This window comes from Falco biarmicus, chromosome 4, assembly GCF_023638135.1.
Source record: "Falco biarmicus isolate bFalBia1 chromosome 4, bFalBia1.pri, whole genome shotgun sequence".
Classification (NCBI taxonomy): Eukaryota; Metazoa; Chordata; class Aves; order Falconiformes; family Falconidae; genus Falco; species Falco biarmicus.
The window spans coordinates 92,997,462-93,017,352 of record NC_079291.1 but is presented as its reverse complement, the minus strand read 5'-3'; the positions used below and the strand labels follow the sequence as shown (position 1 = coordinate 93,017,352).

Genomic DNA, 19,891 nt, shown 5'->3' with positions numbered 1-19,891 from the left:
CATTAAGTGCTGTAAGTAATGGCAGCAGGGCTGCTCTGCTAGAACATTTCATCTTGTATTGCTGGCTTCAAGTTGGAACTGAGCATTTTGTTGGTTAATTTGTATTCAACAATGTCTACTTGGGCATTTTAGAATACTAGGACTCTGCAGAGCATGGTAAATAAATAAGTCTAAAAGGGGATTTATATTTGACGTATATACAATTTTGTGTTACGGGTTTGATAAGATGGCACTGACTATAGTGAAATGAAAGCATAACACACTGTACTGTTATTATGTGTTTCTTAACCTACTGCTAAAATATGCTTGGGGATTTTGTCTTTGGAAGTGAGTAATGCTATGAAATATGGCAGCACCCACATCGTATTAGGCAAGCAATTCTCTGGACGCTAGCCGTTCACAAAGTGAATGGTTTCAGGGTCAGTCTGTGGATCTCTTGCAAGGGACTGATTTGTAAATTCAAACTGAGTGGAACCCTTTTAGCTCGGCACATTTCTGTTTTGATCAGCAGTCTTCAGCAATGTGGTGGACTGCTGACTGATTAGATGTGTTCAGAACTGCACTAACAAAATAAGAGGTAATGGGCTGCACCAAGCTATCGCTATTAACCACTTAATTTCTGAATGTAGAATGATGGAAGAATATGCAATGATGCAAAAATATGCTTTAAAGTGATTTACAGCAGGGTAATTACACTGTCTGAAACTAGCCCCTTAAAATCCTGCGGTAACTGCCACATTACGTTTTAAATATCGAGCAGTGAATAGTTTGTATTTACTTCTTTTTTTCCCCATCCCAGCAAATCAATAATATAATCTTCTGCTGATGGGACATGAGGATGGCTATGCTAAAATATTTGGATAATGAAACCTAGTAATTCTCACGTCTGTTCATGTACATCAGAGCCAAACTGCTACTTTTTCTAGATGAAAAAGCAAGTATTGGTATTTTATTTTTCGTAGCACGCAAATGATGCAGAAGAAAAATGTACTGGGAATACTGGGATGATTTCAATGGCCTGATTTCTGGTGTCTGTGTAGAATCAGTGCTTGTGGCTAATTCTGAGCCCTTCCAAAACTTTAGCAAATAGATGATATTAAGATGTTTAGTTTCTGTCTGGAAATTTTTTCACAATTAACAAACAATTATTCCCAGTGCTTAAAAGCCGATAAATATATTAGTACAGTTGCACTTTGTAAAAAAAAAAAAAAAAAAAAAGTGTCTCTATAATCATAGACACTTTATTCCTAATGCTGCTGAATTGTGCTCAGTAAAATTCTTCCTTTTAAATAGTTACATTTGAAATACCACAGAAGAAAAAAAATATCCATGCATATGAATGCTTGAGAAGACTGCCAAACCCTAAAAATATGCATAATTTCTTAAGAACATGCCATGTGACAGAGACAATGGGATCTTTCATGGCACAAAAGATAGATAAATTAACTTGTCTGAAATGTTGAAATGCTTAGCTTTTGGACCTTCTTTGCATTGGAAATATATTGAATATGGAGAAAGCTGTAGTTAAACTGAAGTGCATGTAGCTGAAATGAACTGAATGGACCTTGATGAAATTTGTGGTGGAGCCAGACAGTAGGGTTAGCAACTGTATGAGATGCAGAGATAAATACTTGGAATTAAGACCATACAGTAAATACGGAAGAGATGTTTGATTTTTTTTAAAAAAGAATTTATGTAATGATTATGAAATAGAATAGTATTTATAGTAATTTATAGTATATACTGTTTGTTATATTCTTTTGCACAGAAGTAGGCTGCAGAGTGCACACTACCTAAAATCTGTGTTGTAAGTCAGCAAGATATCTATAGATAAAGGCAGCATAATCCTGTCTGGGGAGTGTCTCCTAGAAGTTTTCTTTTAATACTTGGAACAAAAATAAAATAGTCACTTGAGCCTGATTTGATGCTCACTAAAGTCTGAGAGTTTTGCCTTTGCAATGCCTTGGTTTGGGCTTTGACTGAAACAGAGCTAAGTCTAATAGCAAAGCAAGATGTTATGAAGCTGAGTGTGCCATCAGCATTCAGTTGGCACGGCCAAACTGTGATAATGGAAAGGGAAATGCTGTCATGGCCAATGAAGGTAAAACATGATACGTATTTGTAACGGAGAAAAAGAGAGATGATGCAACAAGGTGTAATAGGGGAGGCCATGACACAAATCTAAGTGGAGAGTCCCAGCAAACAAATAAATGGAAATGATGTCTTAAACTCATTTCAGCCATGGGGCTTTCATTAATTCCCACTTCCAAGAAGTAAATGGTGAGAAAAATAAACAGGAATTAATAAAAAGGAAAAAAAAAAAGGAAAAGAAAAAAGACAAAATACTGTATCTGGCCAAAAATGGAAGCACCAGATGAATTTCACTGTTGAACCCTAAACATAAGGTGAAACTGCTGAAGAATAGCCTGTGACAGTTAGATGTGAAAGCAACAAATGCAATGTGATTGTAAGATCAAACTTCCTAGTGCTGTGAAAAAGGCTGGAAAAGTTAGTGCTACCTTGGAGATAAAAGAGTAAAAATGTGCAGTAGGATCTTGCTGGGTGTAGTGTTTGTAAGACCCAAGTGCATTTCTGAGTCTGTTTTCAAATCTCTCTTGCATTAGTAGCTACTCATTAAGTAGCTTGTCAGATGCAACATATTATAAACCTGCATCATCTAATGTTGGATGTAGATAATAAGAGTATAGGATGCTGCAGTACACGTGGCCACTGGAGAGGAAGAAAGAACAAATCTGTGATGGGCAAATCAACAAGGAGTAAAGCAAGGAAAACAGGAGAAAACCTTAGGTCTTTAGGCTTGTGAAGAATTTGCACTTCCTAGCTGGGACATGGTTTTCCATATAATTCTATGGTGCTGCAAGTGTGTGTGGTATTGGATATACAACAGCTTGTCTCTCTCTGTCAGAGCTGTGCGAGGTGTTTGGCATCCCTCCTGTTGAAATCTCTTCCCTCACAGTGAAATACCTTTTGTGAGGATAGATTTTTTTCATGTTTAACACCATATGTACGTGCTTTTACTTTAACAGTTATTCTGCTGAGAGGTTTGGTATCCTCCAGCAATTTCAGAGCCAACTGCCACTGTTTAGAAGCTAATTTCAGGCCAAATCTTCCTGAGGTCAAAACTGGCGTGTGGTCTGGAGGCTGGGAGCCCTCCAGCCTTCACGCTGCGAGGACAAGGCTGGACCTCCTGTGCAAGTCAGTGGAGTTTGTAGCCATGACTAAGATGACAGAATTGTACTCTGTTACTAGAAAACACATTCTTATTTTTGAGGTATGAGGAAGGTATTTTCATGAGATAGTACACAGTTGTGCTATTACATAAATATCATTTTATCAATAGATGCTGTTTAATTGTTTAGCAAGGTAAGGGATTTACATGTTTTATTTTTCTGGGTGGGAAGAGAAGACTGCCACTTTGCTGATGGCAAACGTAAATTGGGGGTGTTCAGGTATATAAAAATATGCCACTTGTTTACACAGACAGAATTTCCTCCTGGTTACCACCAATCTTGTGTTCTTTTCCTTCTGATAAAATGCTTATGGAATACCCAGTATTTTTTTTTTCTGTTTTCCTGTGATAGCAAATTTACGCAGCTGGGTTATTCACAAAAGAAAGATGTTCCTTGAACTGATTCTGTTTCCCACTTGCAGTCACAAGGGGGGCATGCAGCTGAGCCCCTGGGAGCCCTGCAGAGGCGATACAAGGGCAACGGGACAGGGCTGTGCTAGAAAGAGGTTTGCAGAAGAGAATAAGGCAGGACATTCGATGAATGTAGGTGTAGAGTTTTGCATTTAAGCGTGTGCAAGCATTGTTTGCAATAGTATAGATGAAGAAACTCTGGATATTGGCAGAAATATTTAACGGAAAGGTTGAGAAAGCCAGAAAATTCCTGTGGATAAGAGTTTACTGTGTGTAGTTACAATTACTTTGTACTTTATTTTTGCTTAAATAGTGTGTAAAAAAAATTGTTTGCTTCATGTTGGTAGTACGCAACAGAAACTAGAAACCAAGAAAGGTTTCAGTAAAAGAAAATTATTTTTCCATCCATCAAGTTAGACTGATTTATGTGGATTTAATGTCATGAATGGTAAACATTTGTATGCATTGTACAGCTTGTTGGTTCTTCTATGCTTCACAGATGTCACAGAGAAAAAAACTTTTTTGCTTAAGAATGAGTAAGCAGCTTTTCTTTGTAGAAATTCATGCAAATCCTTGGGAAATGCACTATCAAAATGCTAGTTCTGTTAGACTACAGACGTCTGTGCTCCATTTAAAACGCTCTTTATGGTCTGATTCACTTCTTTAGTGAGTTCTTAAGAAGTCTGCATATTAAGAAAAAGCAGCAGAACTTTAAAGATTTTTATAGAAACTAGAACAGCAAAAAGCCTATTTTCTAAACCCCCTTTTCCTCAGGAATTGGAGAAAGAAGGTTCAAAATATAGGTTAATTCTTCTTGCAGCTCCATCTAATCCTTCTTTTATTTCCCTCATATGGACAGTCTCTCTCTTTTTCAAAAAACCCAGAATTATATTGTTTAGTAATAGACTGTTTCCATGTGTGTGCATTTCCCTTCTGCCTTGTGAGCCACCCATGACAAAATAGTTAAGACCAAAGAAAAATTCTTTACTTAAGAGTAAAACATACATTTGTTCTCTAAACCATTAACTTCCAAAAGGAAAATCTTGGGAGAAAGACCCTTGAAATAAAGGAATTTTTATTCTGCTAGTAATTAGCACATTTACTTATTTAACAAGGCAATGCTAGTACTCTACATAGCATATGAAAATGTGCCTGCTTTTCACTGGCTCCTCAGTCTCTGCTCCTATGTATCATGACTCAAAACCATAGGGAATTTTATCATTTGCCTCAATGAAACCAGATTTAGACTAATGCTGGGGTTTCTGAGACTACTGTACTTAGTGAAGTTTATTTGGAGCCCTTCTTAAATATGCGTTCATCAGTTTAAATGATTTTGTATCAGGGCAGAAATACTTTTTCATATTTTGTCTGCATTTAAAAAGGTATTCTTTTATGTATCTGCTCATGGCTTAACTCTGGTCCATGTAAACCAGAACGAAGTTTACAGACCCTCCCTTTTTAATGACTCCGTCTGCCATTTCAGTAGCATGGCCCAGAGGGAGCCAATCAATTATATTTCTCAGCGAGGTACAAACGACAGCCATAAATAATCATGAATTACTAATGACCAGAATTCAGCAAGTCTAATCACCCACTTCCATTCTTTAGATTTGCCCATGTATAGTGCTGTGCCTCCGCTGTGGCACCTTGGGCTGCTTCTGCTGTCACATTACATCAAAATGCTCTTGCCCTTCTCAAATGTGCCCCTCTGAAGAGAAAAAACCTACCTCTATGTATTCATCTAGTACAGCAAGTTACAGCTTTTTTTATGAATGAGTGCTTTTTAAAAAGCTGTCTATCTCTATGTGTAAAATAATACACAATGATAGTAAATAGCATAAAAAGATTAATCTGTTTAGTTGAGGGTGTAATGTTACATGGATTTAATCTAAATTGGAGTAACGTAAGAAACACATTCTTGTACCGAATCAGGCCAAAAGTCCTTGTAGATGATTCGCCTTTCTCCAAGAGTGGCATGCTGAGGGTGCTCTGAGAATGCTGTAAGAGTAAGACTTACCTGAAGGGAACTTTCCCCTGCTAATGCCCTACCAGCACCTACAGCTCAAATAGTTGACAGTCTAGCAATATTTTAGACCATACCTCAATTAAAATCAGAGTAGTACAAGTTGGTGTATAGACCAGGCCTTCAAATACTACTATTATTATTTTAGCGGCACATCAAACTACACAAACACAGAGAGCGCGTTCTCTGGAGAGCCTGCTCCAAGCAAAAAGACGGGAGGAGTATTGTACAGATGAGATGATGAAACCTAAAACAAGTTAGTGATCTACCTGATGCCCCATGAGAGCACACCACAATGAGAGCTGAGCACTGATCTCCAAGACACCATGTGTAAGGCCATTCTAATTCATGACATTCCCATTTCTGCAGCTGGTCACTGTGGTTTTTGAGTCCATTCTCTTATTCCCTCCCTTCTTCCACAAATGTCTCAGTGATATAAGGCAGGGAAAGAACAATTGTGGATAGCTCTGAAGATTTTCTGTGTTGAAGAGGGTTATTGAAGTTGGTACCAAAAAAAGATGGAAAAAAACCATCCAGTGCTGCTATATGGGAACCTAGCACCAGTGACAGATCCAAGTGGGTTCGTTAACAAGAAAGCCTGCTGCTTTAGTAGCTACCTGGTATCTGCAGAGTAGGCTTTGTCATCTTGGGCCACCTCCTTCCAGAAATACAGCAGTGTTTTTGGCTGAAGAAAACTAACCTCAGAGGTGTTGTATAGGTAGGATCCCACCACCACTCCACTGTACTCTTCCAGTCCATGCTGCTTGACTATGGCCTAGAATTCTCATAGTGTGCTACTGATTAAAACCCTTTATTTTTCTTTTTTGGCTAAAATTGATGGCAGTTACACAGATTCTGTCAGGTCAGATACAAGAGCTTCTGTTGCACTCTGCAAGCAACTCTGCCTAATCTAAAAAGGCTTTCTTACCAGCTGTCATCTTTCAATGTACGGATGATCGCTTTCTCTAAAATGATGCTGTAGGAGCTACCTTAGTGTAAATGCACATGATCCATGAGAATACGTAAACCAAATATGGTTTTAGGCTGCTTGTACAATTACTCTTTCTATGAAGCTGAACACTTACTTCTCAACTCTTCCCAAGGAGTCTGATGGTGGTGTTCGAGAAATGGAGTGCTACTGAACACAGCTAATGTACTGTCTCAGTATAAAGCTGGAAGTTTCAACAATCAGAAATGAAATGAGGAAGCACCCAGTTTCTGTGCCAGTGGACAATGTGGCTGATCACCTACAACGTGTCCATGTCCAGAATTATCATTGCATTGACACAAGTATAAAAACACTGCTGTGATGCTTGTGCTTTTTTTCTTTTAGATGGTGGCCTCTGATTTTTGCCTTAAGATAAACTATGTTAGTAGGAAGGCTTCCTTCAATAGTAATTGTTTAAAGTAGTGAATATTACAGTCTTGTTTAAAGTTTATGTGTATTTTATATTATTTATTTTGCCACCCTTCCGTCAAATCCCTAACTCGCTGCAGAGTTTAGGAGGGCTAGCTGGATCTGCTTGCATGTGCCCATTGAGTCTCTGAAAGGAACGATCCCAATGCATGTATAAATGTAGAGTTGTCCTGTCCTAGTGAAAATGAAGCCTGACCTTTTGTTTCATTATTAATGAACACAACAAAACACATGTATTAGATCTGCACTTTTTCATTACTCCATATGTTTCCTTTTTTCCCAGCCCATGTCTGACATGTGACGGTAAAGCACAGAGTGATTGTCCCTAGTGCCTTCTCCCTCGTGACTTCTTGCCACCTGCTTCATAGCATTAAACAGATGTATAAGTGTAAAGCATTACAAAACTCATCTTTTCAATCATTTATCACTTTAAAAAAATTCCAAATAAATCTGTGCTGTGGTTAAGCATTTCATCTGCTCTATGTAAAGAAGAAAGGCACCGTGGATTTCAGGAAGATTATGAAGGAGTAAGATATTTTATGTCCACGGTAGGTCAAATCATCCATTTATATCACAGGTGAACATTAGGAATTTTATTTATTTTGTATCACGTCTTGTTTATGTTCCTTTAATGGCCAAAATTTTCCTCTAACCTGCAGTGAAGAGTATCTTCCAGAGAAATCCTAACAGAGGCATTGCATTATTCATCATCAAGTGAAGAGGAAAATTTCAATTGCCAGTTTCTGGTAAATGTCTAATTAAGAAAGGGGACTTCTGAGCCACAGACAGGCGCCACAATCATTAAAGGGCAGTTTTCTGAAGATTATGAGTCTCCAGTCTGTCAAGCAGAGTTTTTCTACAGCTGAACTAATTCAGCAGTAGAAAACCCTGTCTAGAACAAAGCCCTTGGAATTAACATCTTGTTTAAGCAAACACATGCCTACTTTGAAGTAAGTGTGATAGGTTCACAACTGTTATTGAGGTCAAGTTTAATGGTAGTGAAGTGACAGAATATAACTTCAATGCTGTTCTTAATTTCAGCTGCAGCACAGACTGTACATACGGAGTATTTGAAGCCATACAGTGTATTTCAAGTAGACCAGTTTTCTATAATTGGCACAACCAGTTTGGTCTTAACATGGAAAACTACTAAAATGTATATCTAATTCTTTGGCTGCCCAATTAAATTTGAGGGTGTGAAAAGCATATGTACAGAGGCAATTATTCTTGTTTCCCAAATCTTACAGTTTGGATTAGAAATTTTTTTGAGCTGAACATTTATTTTGGCAAGCTTCATTTTGGCCCTGATTTAGGATAACAACATTGCTTAGTAGGTTTAAGTCTAGTTAGACTGCTTCCTTGAATCAGGCTTTCTTAATGACTGATTATTTTAGTCTGATTTTTTCAAGTCTAAATATGTGAATGGAATTGTAACAGTAAAGGCAACTGTACTGGTGATCAGCTCAGTGCAACTGGTTTGTGTGTGAGTTCTGCTGAAGGAGTAGTCTCCTCACAAATGATGCTGCTGGACGTTGCCAACGAAATACAGTGTCAGTTAGTTCCTCGTCACTACCATCTTCTCATTAGCACAGCAATAATTTGTATGCTGACCTTGGTGCTTATATAACCTTGGTTGCATCACATCTTAGTCTAGTTCAAAAGACAAATCTAGTTTGCCCACTATTGTTTTTACCAGCGCTGTCGTTTTCACTTGTCTCATTGACGTGCCAGGCCAAGAGCATGTGAACGGGGCTTTCAAGTTACTAAAACACTAAAAGGTCATTACAACAACTGTTTATTTATATATGAACTTTAGTATTTGTGAAACATGCCAGCTCAACAATCATAGAGGCTGAAATCCTCTGACCTCGGATCATCTGAAGCAAGGGCAGTGGCAATGTGAGCTTGTTTCCTGCCAGCGTTTCTATCCTTAATCTGGAGGGACAGCCTGGAGGAAGGGGTTAGTCTCCATATTCATCACGTCGTTTCTCAGCTGGAAGTGCCAGTTTTGATGGGTTGTTTTTATGATATTTTCTCACCATGAGAACTGGATGAACTCCATCATCTTGAATCCCAGTGAGCAGTTCTGAGCACTGCCCATGCAGTTTATAGTCATCTGTGACTTAAAATTCTATGTTCTTATCCTAGGAAATACTATGTGTCCATTTAGGTAAGCACACACAGTGAAACCATTTCCTCCCAAACTGCGTGTAAACATGTGCTTAGTGTGAAATAGGTACTGAGAAAGTTACTAAAATTGAAGACTTCATGTTTTTTATTTCACAAACTCAGAAGTTCTGTCTCAGATGACTCATTCATCTCTGTGTTTCCTTCAATGGAGATTACTTTTTGGTGCCCCACGAATTTTTCTACAAAGGGAAAAGCCCTTGTTTCTGTTATTTTTTGTATATGAGCTGATGACATTGAGAAAAAGAAACTGCAAAACTAGTTTAAAACACCTTCCCAGTTTTCTTGTTTTCTTTCTTCCCCCTTCTCCCTCCATTTTCACAACCTTTAAAATCTTCTGAAGAAAATTTCCATTTAACCAGAAACCCAAAATCTAATCGCATTTAATTACTTCATTTCATATGCTGGATGTAACTGGGAAGTCGGCCTCAGGATACAGCTAAGGTATTATATGCCTCACATTGCTGCCACAGGCACGCTTATTGTTGGTGACACTGTTCTGCATCAAGATTTCAAGCTGCCACAGCCCCCTTTGTATTTGTAATACAAAGCATTGATATGCACAGCTACAATAGACTTTAATGACGAGGTGTCTTAATTTGGTTTTTATTATGTGATTAAAGGTACAATAAGGTATGTGTGCAACAAGAGGGAAGACCATTGTTCTGCATCATTAAGCTCACAGCGGCCCAAAAAGAAATTGTAGGCAATGTGCCAAAGCCCTTAATGAAGAGGATCTCTGAATTATCTATGGATGAGGAAGGGATAAAGCCTGAGCCCTGGTATATTTGATCCTCTTTGTGCTCTCTGTTATGAGGACTTACAAAGCCAGACGTACTGGACCTTCTGGAATTGTAATTTATTGAAGCATTAATTTCCCAGCCACACTAAAGCTCTTGGCCTAATAGAGAAAGTGCAGTTATGTACTATTATTAATTCTTGCAAGTGTTTTCTGAATTCCTACATCTCAGTCATGAACTTTTAAAAAATAAGGCTAAGGGGATTTATTTGTAACAATGCTCAGTATTTCCTAAAGCCAAGTTACGCAAATTTTGTCTAATTCAGACTTTTAAAAAAGCTTCTTTTACTTTTCTCTGGAATGGCAATGTTATCTTACCACATACTAGGGTTACCTATGGATGATACAAAATAGAACCACTGTAAGAGGTATTTGTTACTGCTAACATATTTTGAAACTTGTCTTTTATATTCCGTTACTTTAAATTACAATGATTCTTCATCTCCCCCACCATTAAATTTTACGTGATTGCTCTTATGTGTAGGTTCCATGAGGATGCACTTTTATAGTTACTGTGACATTTAATTATCTGGATGTACTCCATAAGCTACAGAATTCCCTCCCTCCTATCTTGTGAAACAGAGAAATCATAGTAGTACCCTGTTAAAATAGTTTTGCACAAGAATTTATGTTCTGGAATAATCAGGGATTATAGTCTTAAATAATTCAGGCTTTACTATGTTAGAAATCCCAGTTTTATAGGCTTACATGCATCTCTCACTTTTGTGGAAGCTGAGGGTATTCCAGCAATGTTTCCCCAAGGACTTCCATGCTTAAAGTTAATCACGAGTGCTGTGCACTCTGTTCCATACATTGCTGAAACAAGGTTGCAGCACTGGCAGGTTGATTTCTAAATCCAAACTACCACCAGGGATCTGCACCTGCAGCCAGCACTGGATAGTTCACCCATCTCAGATATCAGTGGGACTGTTCCTGTGAGTGATTTTAAGGACATGTATTTAAAGAATGTTGTCCTGCATCTGTTGGGAGATGTCAGTAACTTGCAAAGGTTCTCTTGCACCTTCATTTCACAACAGAAATTGTGCCAAGCTTCCTAAGCAATCAAAATATTAATAATTTGTTGTTGCCTCAGTTTGTTCTGGTTGTTGCACTTCTGAATGTGATTCACTGACAGCCGTCAAACCCAGACTGCATGAGAACTTGGCAACCTTGGGGGATAAGTAACTGTTACCACAGCTGCTGCTTGACCTGAATGGAGGATTCACACAATACTGGCACCAGGTCTGCTGTCGCAGGCAGCACCTGAAACTACTTCTCTGTACAGAATAACGTCTGAGAAATCTGATTACTGTTCTCTAAAATTCTTCCCACCATCACGTGCATAGCAGCTTAGCAAGTGGAAGTGAGTTAGTATAAATAGAAATGACAGTAAACATGTCTTCCTGTTTGCTCTCCCAAGTTTTTTTAGTTCCACAAAGCGCCAGTGCCCTTTGGGCGAGTAAGCAAGAATTAGATCAAAACTGTGTTTAAAATTTAATCGCTTCCCTACCACTATAACATACAAACCACATATTTTATTCCCTTTGCTGTCGGTGACATCCATATCTCAGACCAGATGCAGGTGGTAACGCAGCGAGGAGATGGGATGTCTCTCTCCCCCCGCCCCGCTGAGCAATCCCCTCTGCCGGCGGGCGCAGGGCACGGCACCGCTGGGATGTCGGCAGCGCTGGGATGTCAGCTCGGCGCTCCTCTGTCCGCGGTAACTCACTTACTCTAAACTGCCTTACGAACCGCAAGGTGGTAGAGTACAGCTTGAAGGAGCCGCGTAGTTTCTGTTTATCCGGGCTGTTTCTACAGACAGCCCACTTCACGTTTTCAGAGGTTAACTGTAAGCTACCTGCCTATCATTATTTCAAAAGAGATCTGTAGGAGTGCGTCCCTAACACCTGGCCATCATGCTGCATGGTTCCATCGTGCTGGTTTGCTACAAGTCACACTTCAGATGTGACAGAGTAAGAAATTTCAGACAGACAGAAGGAAAAGCAGAAGCAGGCAATAACATTTTTGTAACAGAAGTTAACATATTACCAGAGTTTTAGAAAACTTTTCAGGTGCTTAATATCAGTAATTTGATGTAGAAAGATCTGTAGAGCAGTAATTTTAATCTGCTGTCAAATTAACTATTTGTTAGCTGGTATTTCTGCACACCGAGGTGCACAAACTACAACAACTAGACATAAACTTACTCTGGCAGGAACAGGCACTTAAAGACCAGACTGAGCACTGAATGCATTGCACAGAAAGAAGTGTCTGCATGTACTCATAAACAGATACAAAACCTTCCTGCACATCTTTCCTAACTTGATCAAGGAGTGTGTGGCCAAGCATGATCCTTGTCAAGAAATTTTACCTAATTCATACTGGAGAAATTACCAACAGAGTCCTATTTTGTGATGTAAAGTTTTGTAAGAAGTTTGATGTATAATGGCATACATTTAAATATCTGATGTTCTGCACGTGAGAATGGGAAGGTACATCATAAAACCATAATCATTAACACATCAAATAAGGCAAACCCCCTTTCATTTCCACTTGTATAAGCCATTTTTGGCTTATGTTCTTCCCATCATTAATAGTGGTCACAAGCCCAAAAGAGAATATTTGCTTTTAGAAATGAAATCTAATTCTTTACCTGACAAACTTCATACAGTAACTTGTACTGTTCTTCTTGCTTCTGTAGAGTGCACAAACTGCATCCCATGTTTAAATAAGTGGCAGAAATAATCTTCCTTATTCACCAGAGCAGCCCCAGTAATCTCTGTTACCGAGCATGCATGCATGCAGATATCCTTGAAACCCCTAGGTGAGCCGGCTGAACAGCTCGCGGTGGTATCGCACAGGGTGCTGCAGAGCAACTGTGCTTTTTTCTTTCGAGCTCTCCCTCCTTCCCTGGCAGTACACAGCACTCCCTCTGCCGCTCTGGCTGCGGCACTGTGCTCCAATGCACACGCTATATACTGCTACTCATGCATATTAATCAGCTCTCATTGACTATTCATACCAGACAGTGATACAGAAGCTATAATTGCCAGCTATGACAGCTGAAATTTCTCTAATTAACAGGCAAGTGCTTCAGTAGCAAGCATAATAAAAGACACTAACAATTTTGTAAACCGTTTTGTAGCAATTACAAATAAACATGACTACATTTTACTACGGTCCCTCAGGATAATTCTTAGCATATTTAAGCAGGCTACAAGTACAGTTTAAATGTAAGTCACAATGAAATGAATGGGATGGCACAGAACTCGGTGGTGGCTGTGGCGAAGTTGAATATGCTTAGCAGCATTTATTTTCCCCTCGTACTGAGGTGGCATCCGAGAGCCACCTTTTACAGCAGAAGATGACTGCACTGGGCATTTAACAAACACAACAGAGAAAGGCAATCTCTGTCCCTGAAAGCCTACGTGCAGCCTGAGGACCTGGCTACAAAGCAAAAGAGATATATATGAATGTATGTGGATTTAGGGAGCTACAAAAAAGAGTGCCTTGGATTAGTATTAATAGATTACCTTTAAACTAGTATTTACACCAAGTGAATAATGGGTCTCTATGTTACTGACTCTTATTGTATTTGAAGAGTGTAAACAACAGGTTCACATATTATTTGTTATATTAAAAATATAAACTTTACCAGATTATAAGAAGGTATACAATAAAATAAATATGGCATTTATGACTATTCAGTATTGGAGTGCCTAGATCCACATTGAACCTGTGCCACAGATGTAGAGATAAAACATCAGCGAACTGCCCAATGAAGTAGAAAAGTACTCATAAGTCATAAGCTTTATGGATATTTTCTAGTCTGTAGGAAACACTACCTTGTTATGAGTTTGAATTAACCATACCTTTTCCAATTGTTTAAGCATTCAGAAGGTGTGTATTTTTATAATCATTATTTCAATTCATCCTGCTTTAAAGAAGAGAACAGCTAGGAATGAGACCAAGGGTACAATTCCAATCCAGGCACTGCATGGCAGAGGGCCTGGATCTTGTGCTGTGGTTACCTAACTGGTTCCTGACTATTTGCTTAGTGAGTTTCTGTGGATGACAGTGGAAATGTTGTGCAAGGATCATCTACAGCTTTTATGTCCAAACGCTGTACATAGGTATCTCGTACATACCCAGCTGCCGCTACAATTGTGCCAACTCACAATTTGCATTAAGATCATCAGCTACTGCTGTCCTTACGTTTTAGTACTAAACTTTAGTAAATAGAGACTATGACAAGAAGGGGTTCCTTAACTCTGAGACTGAGTTTTGCCAGCAAAACCAACCTACCTACCTACAGGAAAAGAAAGGAAGGAGACCTCTTCAAATTCTTGCCAAATATCTGAAAGCAGGTAGGGGCTCCATCCCTGCGCTGTGACTGTGATGTTTCCTCGATAAGATTACTGCTGCAATGGTGGTAAAACTTGGAAGGTTAGAGCAAGAGAGAGGTACCCCAGATCTTACTGGTGGCCCTCTAAGCTGAAGAACAATTCAGGCTATCCCTGGTTAGATATGCTAACCACATTATACGGGCTTTTCCAAAGCTGGTTGACAGCCAGGGGCTGTGGTTATTGAACAACTGGAAAGTCCTTGCATGAGGGAACTAGTGTTCTCTAAAAGCAGAAAAGATGATGATGATACTGAATAAAGTAAAAAACCAAACCAAAACAACAACAACAAAACCCCATAGTGAAATTGTAAAAAAAATGATTACAGCTTAAGCGACTTAAGGTAAAACTTTTAGAAATGCTGCCTATGTTTTGCTTTTTTCATGCAATTAAGTTTCTTCTTAAATACTGGTTGCTATTTAAAGGTTATTGTTCAGTTCAGGTGGCTGAGTTCACTCAGGAATTGTTTTTCTAGAAATAGCACACAGCTGGATCTGATTAGAAATAAAACAGAAACATGTGGGATATATCATTTCCAGTTTCAACGGAAATGCACCTATTTGTTATTTGCCTACAGTAACATGATAGATTATGTGAGATAATGTTTCATCTGATTCAAAAAGATAATCTGTAAACTGGGCCAGGAGAGTAAGTCCTGCAGAAGACTGTTGTTTTGATCTGAGCATGGAGGGATCCCATAAATGTGATGCTTCAGATTCTTCAGCTAACAAAGCCGAAGCATGTTGCTCAGCAGCAAACAGTGTGGCTTAGTGGTGCAGTTGGCTTTGTTGCACTGTTGCTCTGGTAAATAAGCTAGCCTGATAGTCAGGCCAGCGCTTAATCTCAACGGAGATGTTTTCCATTATTGAGATCTAATTTATATTTTTCTATTCATCTCATAGGCAGAAATGGTAGCACTGCCTCATGTTCATATAAACTAGCTTTTACAGTACTTTGCCAAACTTTAAACTTCTGGGCTGTAAACTTGTGTTCTAGGCATTGTCCAATGCTGATTTTTGCTTTTAATGGTACACTTGAGCCGAAGTGTTTCAGTAACTTCTAAAGTAAGATTACAGAAAAAAAAACCACATTGCTTGCCCATGTTAAGAAATTCTGGATATGTTTTCTTTGAGGAGATTTTAGTATCAACATAATTTGAAACAAGAATTTGAAGTTTGGCACAGGGACAGTTTGCGTTGTTCTTGTGAAATCTGCTAAATTTGGTCAGCTTTTAGAGCTGTTGCAGTTTGCATGTTCTCAGCAAGTTTTCAGTTTAATTCTTATGAGACTGCTTCCATAATTAACGAGTTTGGTGGGTGACACCAGAAGGTCTGGTGAGGCCAGTTCCGTTTCCTAATTGTTCTTTGTGAGGTTCAAGAACAAAGAGATCTTCTCAGTGCTCCTCACTGCTGGACTCAGGCAGCCAGAAAAAGCCACCTGAGCTGTCTGGGATGGGATGGATGCTAATTGCCTGATTATGCTTGCTTTATAACATACGTACCAAGGCAAGCCCGGGGTGTTACAGGAATACTTGTCGTGGTGGAGGTAAACTGGCTTCCTTTGGTTTGTCCAGGTCAGGCAGCTTGTTATGGGATCTGTCATCTGCATTAACAGTGTGTCATGTGTGGTCTCACCAGTGCGCCACAGATAATGAGCTTAACAAAACGTATGCGTAGTCGATGGCTTATATCACGTGTAATGTGAATATTATAGTGGTCCCAGCTGAATCTGAGCAATCCAGACTGAATGGGAAGCTAGTGAGCCAACTGACTAGGAACAATAGTAAATAGCCTTTGAATACACAAGGTGCCAGCAAGAGCTTTCATTAGCATTTATCTAGATTACTTGCTCCCTAACTGATTATATGTGACCAAGTCTGCAAAATCCCTTTTACCAAGATACCTGGCTCGACTATCAGGCATTCGCTTTTGTGTCCAAAAGCTAGTTCCCGAGGAACAGAAGGTGGAAAGCAGCCAGACTGCATGGGCCACCATGAAGGACAGGGTGCTGCTCTCGTCTCCGGGAAGCTGGATGTCCTGGGCAGACGGTGGGTGATGGTAAGGAGGGAATCCTGCCACAGGTTACAGGCAGGTTTTGCTTTTTGTATTTGTCTTAGTTGCAGCTACAATCTCTCAGCCTGTAACTACAAGCCTAGTATAAATTTCACTATTTAAATGTTTGATTTATTTTACAATTAAGCATGTCAGGTGTTGGCAGGTAAGGGGAATCCACAAGAGACCAATGCACTTGAGGTGTCCTGCCTGTCTGCACGGGATGGTGAATCAGAATAAAGAGGGAAATAAAGCACTCATGAGGGACCTGCACCCTGGAGGGGAACATTATTAGGGAACTCAAAGGCTAAAAAGTGCTCTCTGCCAGCTTTTCAAGGGTAAGGACTTATGCTGCCAAGTGTTGGCTCTTAGACAGCAGTTCCCACCAGCAAGAATAAACTCATGTCCTTTGTGTGAGGAGCAGATGGCACATAGCTACTTCACAGATCTGGGCAAACACCAAACCATTGCGCTTGGTTCTGGGAGTTCCTAATGTTTGAGTGGCTGACTGCAACATTAGTAATGGTTTGGCATTGTTTATTTTGTTTCTTTAAATGCAAGTTGGCTTTCCCAGTATGTAGTAACTATTTAACATTATATTTTTGTACATATACTTAGCAAGTTCTGTTTAAACAAATGATTCGTATTTAAGCAGTGTGATTAGGGAAATGTTTGCTTAATGTATCAATACTTTAATTACTGTTCTTGTTTTTACAAATATTTAAGATTTGGGAGAAACAAAGGCTAGGAAAGAGAACAGCTGTGACTTTATAAATAATTCTTGCATTTGTGTGTTATATAAACAAATCAGGAAACTGTACACATTATTGCATAGAGCAGTGTAAAAGAAAACTGTGCTACCCAACTGTACTTTATGCATCTAGAATTTTTCAAAGCGTGTTTGGGTGTTTTTTAATTATAGGCATTGGGTTACCTCTGTTAAAGCTTGAGTGCCTCTGTTGAGTATGTGTTCAGATCTGAGTTTTGTTTCCCTGTGTTTATTTGCAAATTTTCAATACTACAATCCACTGATAGCTGTGAAGTGTTGAATTCTTAGTAATACATTTAATTAGTGTGGATCTACTTTAAAAATACCCTTCTAAAAAGTCCTTTGTTGAATATGTGAAAGCAAACCAGGATTTTCCATGGCATTGTGCAGGTATAACAATTAAATACATACTCTAAATATAACAGCAAAATGTTCTCAGTTCTGGGGCTTTTTTTTTTTTTTTTTTTTTTTTTTGCATGTGGGCATAGCAATCTGCCTATGCCTTGGAAGCTTCAAGACTGGAGCCAAAATATTTAAACTAAAACATACCACAAGAGAGGATGTGAAAGCAAATGTAGAACGTTGGCTCTATTCCCATCAGTTAATCTTGAAGTCTTAAGATCCTTATTTGCTCCACTTAGCATCTCTGAAAGAGTTCCAATTCTCAGAAGTAACTTAAATGAAATGATACTTATTGTTAAATCACTGAAGGAATGGTTTTGTCCTCTAAGCTCTTTAAGGGGTCTAATATCTCTTTAATATATGCCGCTTGAGAAAGACAGTCATATTAGAGGAACATTAAAGCTACATCACTGTAAGCACTACAAGGCCAGTAGATACGAGAACTCTATTGTGTTAACTCAGTCTTTCATGAAGCAGAAATGATGAGGTCAGAATAGGGTAAATAACTGTTTAATATGCCACTGAGACCTTCTGATGGGGAGAATTAGGATGCTAAGAGCTGACCTATGGACTATGAAACTCCTCCTACTATGAGCTGCCCCTTTGGGTGTCTATTACAGCAGTGCCAAGAGGTCTTGGTCAAAGATTAAGACAAAAGGCGATCCCTGAACCAGAGGATGTACACACTGGATTTACAGTGGTGACACTGTGATGAAGGCGGGTGAAACAGGGATTTAGCTACCGAGGACAGAGAATGAACTAATCAAGAAGGGAGTGCTCTTTCACCTAATCATAAACCAGCTCCAAAATCACCATCAGCCAGCCGTGATACTTCAAGCCTAGCAATGCCCAAGCGACTTTAAATAGTTGTTCTTTAGCTCAAACCCCTGACATGCTATCCTTGTCCATTTTCCCATTTGTGACACAATATGGTCAGCCACTATAAACCACAAAACCAGAAGTACAGAAGACTGGCAAGGAAACGAGGAAATCTGATTACAGGCTGGATTTGTGCCCTAAAAGCTTCTTGCATGTTAGCTGAAACCTCAGTTTCCTTGCAAAAAAGCATCTTTGATTTCCTGGTTTCGATACTGGAACAGCCAAGCTCATCTCTAATTTTTTACGGGTTATTTAACTAGATTCTGTTTAAGAAGAATGACAAATCTAAGCTTGCACAAATTGTCAGTTTTTACATGGTAAAAGTGCTGTGGTTATTGTTAGCAGTTACAAGAATATAAAATAGAAAATTAAGACTATTTAAAGGAAGAAAGTGGATAATGAAAGTGTGTGGACTCAAATGTTACATTATATAGTTGTGTTTCTAAGGTTCACGTGCTCTCAAATCTAAAATTACTTACAGAACATCTATCCCCATTTTGATTTTGCTGTGAAATATCACTTCAGAAGGATAGCATTGGTAAGCACAGACTGCACTGAGTGATGATTCATTTTAAAATAAAAATGTTTTCTGTAAAAGTGTTAATACACCTTTAATAATCTCAGAGCAAGCAAAATGATTCAGTGTACTTGAATGCTGCATAAAAACTATTGACATAATACTTAATCTTTAAAACCGATAGACATGTGCCCAAAAGCTAATAAAGTTCATTCTAATACAAACGAGCAAGTAAAATAGTATATCATATACTGTGATAGCTTTGGATCCTGATCATATAACTGTAGCCCAGGGACAAAGAAAATTGAAGTGATTTAGAACGGTACCCAGTAGGATATATCTGATATTAGGCAGTTTGCTGAAGCAAAACAGTAATGTCAGAAAGATACAAATGTGTAAAATCCATTTGACTGTGTCCAAATGCTTCTACTCTTTGACCTTAATGTCTCCAGATGAACTCCCCTTAGGGTCAGCTGAATAATGCTTAATAATATATGGCCAGAAACTGCCAAGACCTGCTAAGGATCACAGTCTTCACTTACTTTTGTATTTTAGCTTCTGTATTCATATTATGAATTGTAAGCCATTTGTATTTGAAAAGATATTCTCAGTTTTTACTGCTCCACACTTAATTTGAAACAAAGCAAAACAGGAATGCCATCTATGGTTCATTAGGTTTTATATTAACCATCTGGTGAAAAGGATATGTGGGAATGTTAAGTATTAATGGTAAATGGCAGTCACAATGAAAAAAAAAATTGCTTATATGTTTGCCTTTGTGTC

The 19,891-nt window shown here is 38.7% G+C and overlaps 1 protein-coding gene across 2 annotated transcripts in view; it reads right to left on the bottom strand.

The window, feature by feature from the left end:
• Window positions 1-19,891, bottom strand: part of PDZRN3 (PDZ domain containing ring finger 3) — a 147,610-nt gene that overhangs the window by 20,390 nt on the left and 107,329 nt on the right. Inside the window, exon 1 of one of the 2 annotated variants that reach the window (XM_056336895.1) lies at window positions 12,741-13,035. The exons of the other annotated variant lie outside the window; for it this stretch is intronic. Within the exon in view, the coding sequence (XP_056192870.1) occupies window positions 12,741-12,809 (69 nt within the window). The 5' untranslated portion in view covers window positions 12,810-13,035. Of the gene's footprint in view, window positions 1-12,740; window positions 13,036-19,891 lie in introns of those variants that run through there. 2 annotated transcript variants of the gene reach the window in all.